The 9,739-nt window shown below is 34.9% G+C and overlaps 1 protein-coding gene across 1 annotated transcript; it reads left to right on the plus strand.

Annotated features, from left to right (window-relative positions):
* Nucleotides 1-5,981: 5,981 nt before the first annotated feature.
* On the plus strand, nt 5,982-9,451 carry LOC143592303 (EIN3-binding F-box protein 1-like). The gene is made up of 2 exons (XM_077072249.1): nt 5,982-6,114; nt 7,024-9,451. Exons 1-2 carry the CDS (start codon nt 6,099-6,101, stop codon nt 8,874-8,876), a joined length of 1,869 nt encoding a protein of 622 aa, XP_076928364.1. The 5' UTR covers nt 5,982-6,098; the 3' UTR covers nt 8,877-9,451.
* The last annotated feature ends 288 nt before the right edge of the window (nt 9,452-9,739 follow it).

The raw sequence follows: 9,739 nt of genomic DNA on the forward strand, positions 1-9,739 counted from the left end.
TCTTAAATTGCTTTGCCCTTTTCAAACATAACGAGTCCATGATTGTGATTTTGTTTAAAATTACACACATTGTGTGTACGTTAACCCTCTGCTTGCCTCTTTGCGGTTTGTTGGCTAACTTTCTTTGCTGTGAATAATATCTACAAGAACACATACACGAAAACACTAGCATGAATTCATGAGATCTCACTCTAAACCTTTATGAATGATTAAAAGGTAAAAAACATTGTGATAAATGGACATATTTGATTTCTTTTTTTATAATATTTCTTGATATGTTTATATATGTTGGGAATATATGGTTTGATATGTTCATATATGTTGATGGGAATATAATGATTTCTTTTACCAGCCGCCCTCTTATTAAGACTACAAGTTTGGTCTTCTCCCCAATTTGCAGTCGTTTTCCACATGTAGAATAAACTTTATTAAAAGTGACATTTATTATTTAATGTTGATTGTTTAATATAAAAGTAAAGGTGTATAACAATGGGTTTTCATAATATCTTATTATAAAATAGTATCTCATACCCTTACGGGTGTATTCGTATACGGTCTTAGTTTTACGTGGTTAAAAATTATTAATGGAAACGGGTGTATCTTGTACGGTCTTAGTCTTACGTGGTTAAAAATTATTAATGGAAACGTTTGTTAACCAAACACTATCTTATGCTCAACCCAAAACCAAGTAACTACACTTTTAAGTTTTAACGTTGATACATTTTTACATCAACTTTAGAGTCTCCTCTCATATCCCTTGATTTTTTATTTAATTGTCCCTTTATAATATATGAAGCACTAAGGTACATCTTTTCCTCTTAAGTGAATAATGAAAGACATAGATAGCAATATTACATTAACTAAAAAATAAAACAAGATTACATTAAATAAAACAACTAAATTAAAAAACTGACAAAAAAAAACCTACGGCCCTTCCTAACCCCACTTGTCGCATATCTCGCGTTTGCGTTGAAGTAGGAGCGATTTAAAGGGTTCCTCAAGATGTTCATGCGGTTGTAGGAGGAAAGTTAGATCGGCGTTTTTTTGTTTTTCATTCAAATGGTTGATATACGTCTCCTCACGTTTCATTTTTAAAGTATGAGCCTCTTTCCTTCGCTCCTTCGTCTCGGCCATTTCCTCCATCTTAGCCGACTTGTATTCGGCGAAGTTTTCGGCCACCGCTTCCTTTTCAAGTCTTGACGGTTCCCCACTTTTCTTGCGATTCGGCCGTGTGGGTGTGGGTATGTCTTCGGGTTCCTCGTTCAAGTTCATGTTCGGCATGTTGCATGACAAGCCGTCGGTAGACGTTGTGTAGTCCCCGGACTCGGAAGTTTTTGATCTTTTTGAAGAATATCCTTTCTTCCTTGGAGCCGTTGGTCCATTCAAATCGACCAAGGGAATCGGTTCCCACTTCGTGTGACGTCTCGCAATCTCCCACGCATCCAAGGAGGGAAAAGGCTTACATTTGAAAACTCGGACATATTCGCGCAAAGCGTTCTTTATGATATTCGCCTCGTTCGTTCCGCTTTGGGGAGCTCGAGACTACAAAACATTTAGAATATATATATATATATATATCAAATTGTAAAAATAAAGTACTAGATTATAAAATAATAAACTAAAATAGTTACCTATTGGATGTAACAAGCATTAAATTTTAACATTTTTCGATTCAAATCTCCCCACTTGCTAATCATTTAATCCTTGTTTCGTTCGGTTGCGCTGGGAAGTTGCGAGAAATGTTCTTTAATACGTTTCCATAACGCGTCTTTTTTTGTTGGTTTGAGCGTTTTTTGATTCGGAGCAATGTAAATAAGCCTTGGTCAAGGCGACCTCCTCATCGGCCAACCAACGCCGAGCACCTCTTTGTTGCGGCTCCTCATCCTCGGATTCATCTTCATCCAAAGTTTGCACATCGTGACGAAAAGCACTTGCAAATTGATGTATAACATCGTTATTGTCTAGGGGATCGACGGACATTTGAGACGGTCGAGATCCAAACATTTGAGACGGTTGAGATCCAAAAGTTTGAAAAGCATTATTTGGGTAATTTTGGGTAGAAAAATGGGGAATAAAAGGTTGGTTTTGATATGATTGATTTTGGGACGGTTGATAATAACGTTGTTGTTGGGAAGGTTGTTGTTGGTTTTGAGACGGTTGAAAAGGTTGGGGATAATAAGGTTGTTGTTGGGAAGGTTGGTTTGTGTTGGGTTCGTCTTGTAAGCGAAATCTCGTCGGTTCGCCTAGATTTTGTCGAACCTTTGGTCGGGTTTGGGTTTTCTTTGAACCCAACCCACGTTTCTTAGAACCCTCCATTTGATATATTAAAATGGTGTGTGTAATAGAAGATTTTGAGTTGGATTTGTGTATGTTTTGAAGATATATTTATATAGGTAAATAATGTTTTTTTTATTATTTTCCAAGTCCAACGGCTACATTCCTCCCCCCCTAACGGCTCTTTTCTTGGAAATGCAACCCTCACCAAGCTTGATGGCCATCACGCTTTCTTCCTATTTTCCGCGTGACAAGGGGGCGGCGGCGGTGTGGAAATGGTCATCACGCATGATGGTTTTCCCATCACGCACCACCCCGTCCCCCTTATGGCAACTCTTCTTTCTAATGAGACTCACAACAAGGCATTTTTTACACTAGTCTATGAGATGTGGAGGATTTACTCCATCTTGAATAACTATAAAACACTTAGATTTCTTTTGGCCACTTTCATATTTGAAATTATTGGCCTTAATCACACATACACATATACGAACATGACAAGTGTATACTTTAATAATGAAAACCTCATCTAATTACATCAAGTAGCAAACAAAGTTATTATTAGTTATTTATCATTTGAACAACTTGGTTGGATGACGAACGGCTTGGTATCTTTTCAGCCTTTTTATCATACATGACAGTTGATCCATGCATCGACCTTGAGACTCATGTGCATTTTTTATAAGCTATCTTTTGAGTCTTTTGGTTGATTCAATGGATTTGAACCAACACTTATAATCATATAACTATCTTTAGACAAACTTTCACTTATATGATTGAATTTTTATCATCGTTACAACATACAAATAACATTGAGAATGTGTACACGAGCAATTCTCATCACCGAATACCAGCGCCATGCACATTACCATTAAAGCCTATAAGCATTTCAGACTCAACCTCACAACCTCACAAAATTAAAATCCTAAAAATCGAAACACGTAAAATCTAACTATTATACTCTATGTGAAGTAATACACATAGAAACTAATAAATATCACCGAGGGTTACGATTTTAAACAAAAACCATAAACCTCTACAACTGATATTGAGATTTCAAATCAAGCAAACAACCAACAAGAAAAGAATGATCAATATTTGGAAGCAATCACATGCATCTATTGTGTTGATTACTAATATGTTTGTGTGGCACATACATTTCATGATGACATAGAGACTTTTTGGTGACGATGAAAGTGAAAATAAAGACATGACGTGATTAAATCCATTTGTTTGTAATTGTTGAAAGGGCACGTTTCACACTATTTATGGAAAATACGTATACTTCAAACGATAGGCTAAATTTGCATTTCAAAAGATATGATTTGTCCTTTAAACAAACAACTAATATTAAGAAAAGTAATAATAAGTTTTGTAATTTTCACTGTTTCAGTTTGTTAAATAGTTAACACACAAATCATATTAATTTCACATAAACAACATGATTTAATATACAATTTCTCTTAAGAATAACATACATTTTCTTTCACATTTTGCCCTAGGACTTAGAAGTTATTCATCTTGGTCACACATAAATGTTGAACATGACAATTGCATACTCCTTAATACCATATGTTTTAGGGAGAAGTTTTCACTAACAAAAAGTACTACCAAATAGGTTGATGGAAATTTACTAACTAAACCATCATACATGTATCATGGTTTAACTGAAAACAGATTTTCTTTATATGTAAATGTGAAAGAGATTATTTGATTGGTTGGAACTAGGTCTGGACCCACCCTCTTCGCTCTTGGCGTCACTAATGGCCTAGCTCCCAAAGAGGCTCTACACGTTTTGGTGCCCACCTCTTCAACTCGTGTAGTGGTTTAACATTCAAAAGTAGGGCGATGTATCAAGTTGTGACGCCCCCATCTTTCCACAACACATGTCTATCAATGGAAGCCGCATTAAATTTACAATCATATAACTATCTTTAGGTAGCCTTTTACTTGTATGATCTCACTTTAATCATTTTAAAAAATATACAATTAACATTGAGAATGTGTACCCGAACAATTTGTGTCATCATATATCACTATTGGGGGTGTTCAACGAATCGAATTTCGAATATTCGAATTTTGAAATTTTGAAGCTGGATTCGAATTCGATTCGAATTCGAAATAAATTCGACAAATTCGATTTGATTCGATTCGAATTCAGAAAAGCTAATTCGAAATTCGATTCGATTCGAGGATGAAGTTCGAATTCGAAACGATTCGATTCAAATTTAGTTAAAAAATCTATTTCGGTTTCAAAACCACTACAAATTTGAGTTTTTAACAACAAAAAGTACAAACACATAAAATAAATAAATCATTTAAAGTTATGACATCCTAAATATTCAAAATGGTATTGTCCAATTACATTAATTATTGACCAAAGTGGTTAACTTTCAATTTTTTATCTATATAACTCAAAATATTTATGTGATTTATCTTTTTCATAAGTATGTATATATATAGCAAAAGTAAAATGTATAGTTTGAATTCGAATTTCGAATCGAATCGAATTTAACAGCATCAATTTGTATTCGATTCGAAATTCGATTTCTAAAATCGAATTCGAACCGAATCGAATTCGAATGATTGGAAATCGAATTCGAACCTTCAAATTCGAATACGAGTCGAATCGAATTTCGAGTTATTCGAGTCCGATTCGAATACTGAACACCCCTAATCACCACCGTATAAACTATCATCAAAGCCTATAAATCTATTCTTGCTCATAACTCCGACAACCACCAAAACCAAAATCCCAAATTTTTAAACACACATAAAATCTAACTCATTAACTCTATGTGAAGCGAATCACATAAACCTTACCCAAACACATAGAAACTAATAAGTATCACTAAAGGTTTCAACTGAAACTTCAAACAAAAACCATAAACTTCTACAACACATGAATATCAAAACTATAACAAAAAACAAACATGAAAAGACAAATCAATATTTGGAAACAAACACACGCATCCATTGTGGTAATTTCATTTGTGTAGGATTTGATGTGTGGCTCATGATGACATAAAGACGTTTTTGATGACCATGAAAAGGAAATTAAAGATACGACGTGATTAGATTCGTGCGTTTGTAATTATTGGGCGTGCACATTTCACTATTTATAGAGAATATGTAAAGCTTAAAACAAAAGGCTAAACTGCTATTTGATAAGATGTAAACCAACCATCTATCTATTGTAACGATAAATTATCAAAAATGTTAAAACAAACGTTATAATTTCATAATTGGACATAAATAATAGCATGATTGATGAATTAACATTTAACAACATACATTTTCACTTTTTGACCTGGTACTTAAAACTTATTAATCTTTCTTCCTCAATAGTGAAAACCACATTAATATAATTTAACTAAATCAAGTTGCAATTAGAAAAGATTATTATTATTATTTCTTTTTGAACAACTTGTTGGGTGTGGTGGGGTACATGATAATGAAATGAATGGAGTAGGAAGAAACATTGAACACAAAGAAAGCATGGATTCATTGAACCTCTCTCTCTCTTTCATCGTTTGTATAAATCTATATTTATATTCTATTCTATTCACACAATCAAACAACCTACCATTCATCCCCCCTTTGATCTTTTTGCCCAAATTTTATATATGGGTTTTCTTTCTCTTTCTTATATGATTTCTTCAAGATTTTGATGCTTAATCATCTATTATTATTATTATTATTATTATTATTATTATTATCACTCATCTTCTTGCTGCTGCTGGATCTCATCTTTTTTGCTCTCAACAGAGGGTTTTTTGGGCTTTCAACTCTTGATTTCTTTTGGCTTTCTTTCAACTCTACTCATGCAGAAACTCATCGGTAAAGTTTTCATTTTTATTGCTTAATTTGTTTGTTTCTTGATAAAGTTTTGATTTTTATTGCTTAATTTTGTTGGTTTCTTGATAAAGTTTTGATTTTTATTGCTTAAAATGTTGGTTTCTTGATAAAGTTTTGATTTTTTGTTTGCTTAAAATGTTGGTTTCTTGATAAAATTATGAATTTTATTGGGTTTTTTTGATTATATGAAATGGGTATTTGAGATTAGTATGCTGTAGTTGAAATTCTGTGTTGGTGGTTGTTTTTATAAGCTCTTGCATATTGGTTATAGGATCATAGATAGGTTGACTTGTATATGCTTGATATGATTTTATATTTTTGGTAATTGAGTTGCATAGGAAAACTAGGATTACAAGAACATGATTGATTAATGAGGTTTTATCTTTATGTTGGCTATATTTCATTTATGGTAAGATTTAGGGAAAAAATGAGTTCTTTGGAAACTTTAGAGTAAGGTTATTGCACTTTAAAGTTTGTAGCTTAATTTCATTTTGATCTGCTGTTTAGGTTTTCTTTTCTTGAAAGATTAGAAATGATAGTTTGGTGTTAGTTATGCCTGATTTATTGTAACTTTTAAGAAAATAATTAGTTCTTTTGAAACATAGTTTAAGGTTTATTGCTTCTTAAAATTTGTGGCTTTTTGTGATGTTTTACTCTGCAGTATTGTTTATTTAAAAAATAAATATATATGAATAGAAGTTTGGTGTTTGTTATGCCTGATTTATAATAATTTCAAGAAAAAAGGTGTTTTTTTGAAAATTAGGTTAAGGTTTATTGTTTCCTAAAGTTTTTAGTTCAATCAAGTCATGGTTTTACAGTAAAGGTTTCTTCTTTCTTAATAAACCGAAAACTAAGTATGGATCTGATGTTCTTTTGTGTTTGGATTTTCAGGGGAAGATGTCCTTTACCATGGTATGCCAAAATACCAAACTTTTGAAGAGTCAGATCTCTTCTTGTCCCTTGGTCAACAAGTATACTTCCCATCTCGCAAGAGGTCAAGAATCACCGCACCATTCGTCTTTTCCGAACAACTTTTTAAAAAACAAAAAACCACCATTGACATCCTTCCAGATGAATGTTTATTCGAGATCTTAAGACGCGTTTCTGGTCAAGAAAAAAGTTCATGTGCATCGGTTTCAAAGCTTTGGTTAATGCTTCTAAGCACCATTCACAGAAACGAGCAAAAGAAAGCTCAAGACTTCGATAAAAGTGGCGGGGCTATCACACGGTGTCTAAAAGGGAAAAAAGCAACCGACATTAGACTTGCAGCCATTGGTGTTGGTTCAGGAAACCGTGGCGGTTTAGGCGAACTTGCTATTTTAGGAAATAGTTTAAGTAAAGTAACTGATTTTGGGCTCATGACTGTTGCTCGTGGTTGTCCTTCTCTCACATCTCTTACTTTATGGAATCTGTCTTCGGTTAAAGATGAAGGTGTTACTGAAATCGCTAACGAGTGTCACTTGTTGGAAAAAATTGAACTTTCTCACTGCCTGGGAATTACCAACAAATCTTTGATGGCGATCGCCAAAAATTGCCCTAATCTAACCTCTATCTCAATAGAATCTTGCTCAAACATCGGGAATGAAGGTCTTCAAGCTATTGGTAAAGGCTGCTCTAATTTGAAATCCATTTCAATAAAGAACTGCCCGTTAGTCGGAGATCAAGGGGTGGTTAGTTTGGTCACTTCAGCATCTTCATCTTTGTTGAAACTAAAACTCCAAGGTTTAACCGTTAGTGATATGTCTCTGGCTGTTATCGGGCACTACGGTTTGGCATTGACCGATTTAATCTTAAGTGATCTCAAGACTGTAACCGGAAAGGGTTTTTGGGTTATGGGCAGTGGTCAAGGGTTACAGAAGTTGAAGTCGGTTGTAATTGCCAACTGTAACGGTCTCGATGATCCAGGGCTTGAAGCATTGGGCAGAGGCTGCCCGAACTTGAAAGAAGTTTACGTTAAAAATTCGGTCTTTCTATCGGATAAAGGTGTTGTTGCGTTTGGTAAAGTTGCAAAGTCGGTTGAAACTGTGATTTTTGAAGAATGCCAAACGGTTACACAGCTTGGAATCTTTGGGTTACTTGTAAACTGTGGTACTTTAAAGACTCTTTCTTTGACAAAATGTGTAGGGATTCAAGATTTGCCTATGAATATCCCTTCGGGTTTATCACCTTGTGAATCTTTGAAATCTTTATCCATTCGTAACTGCCCGGGTTTTGGAAACTTTAGTTTGGCTTTAATCGGTCAGATCTGCCACAATCTTGAAGAAATTGTGTTGACCGGACTTCACAGGATTACAGATTCAGGGTTGGCCTCACTTATCAAGAACTGTGAGTCTGGTCTAACCAAGGTCGATCTTAGCGGTTGTATGAATCTAACCGACAAGAGTGTTTCAGAAATCTCTATGGCTCATGGTGGGACCCTCGAGGTCTTGAATCTTGACGGTTGCAGATCAATCACTGATGCAAGTGTGATCACCGTCGCTCAAAATTGCATTTCACTCAGGGAGCTTGATGTTTCTAAATCTGCAATAACTGATTTCTCAGTTGCAGCACTGGCGTGCGCAGGACAGGTAAACTTACAAGTGTTGTCAATCTCGGGATGCCAGGTGTCAAACAAGAGCCTACCGTTCTTGAAGAAGTTGGGTGAAACACTAATCGGTTTGAACATGATGCAATGTTGTGGTGTCAGCAGCTCTGCAGTTGGGCTTTTGGGAGAGCAAATCTGGAAGTGTGATATCCTTGTTTAAAGGATATTAATAAGTTAGATCTTGAAACAGTGTCGGTTTTTACAGGTTCGGTGCGATGGGTTTCTTCATAAAATCCGGTTCCAAGCGCATCTTTTTCCAAGGGATTTGGCTGACACATCTTTTTTTTTACAGTTTACTATTAAACTGTTGCTAGAATTTTGGCCTTTCAAATAAGGTCTTTTATTCTTGTCAGCCATATTTTCATGAGAATTTTGATGCCAGTTCTGGTTTTTGAAGACAAACCTTTCGCAGCGGGTCCTAGTCGTGGTTGTTAGCTGTCTGTTACTGTTGGTTGTTTTGAGTCTGTTATGATGTTTGTTGGTCTAGTTTTGGTTTTCATAAGGCTACAAATAGTGATGGGTTCAAGTAGTGGTGAGCTTGGTGGTTTGTGGGATTTGGGCATGGTTAGACGGTTATTATACCTGTCTGCTCATGACAACCTTTGTAAGGTTGTTTTTTTTAGTTTTTACCAAATCCTGGTTTTTCTAGGCTTACCACTTATTTGTTAACTATTGATGTTTGTAACCATTTGTGATGGGAACTTGTAATGATATCTACTTATGTTTTGTGTTTAATGTTTGTTTGTTTTCTACATTAATCTGAATTTTGTTGGTAAAAGTTGCACAGACATCTTTCAAAAGATGGATTTGCATGTAAATCACAGATAAGAGTATGCAATAATTTATGTTTGCAGCTTGATTATAATGTATAATATAAAGATTACGGTAGTAGCGCTTGTGCATAAAGATTACAGTAGCGCTTGTGCAGATTATGAGAATGGGACTAAGTAACGTGCTTAGTTGCCAAGAATATCATCACCGTCGTACTCAGTATATCCCATCAATAGCAAAGTTATGGTAAGG

This window comes from Bidens hawaiensis, unplaced genomic scaffold (assembly GCF_021521415.1).
Source record: "Bidens hawaiensis isolate Kalapana, Puna unplaced genomic scaffold, B.hawaiensis_p1.1 tig00040676_1, whole genome shotgun sequence".
NCBI lineage: Eukaryota > Viridiplantae > Streptophyta > Magnoliopsida > Asterales > Asteraceae > Bidens > Bidens hawaiensis.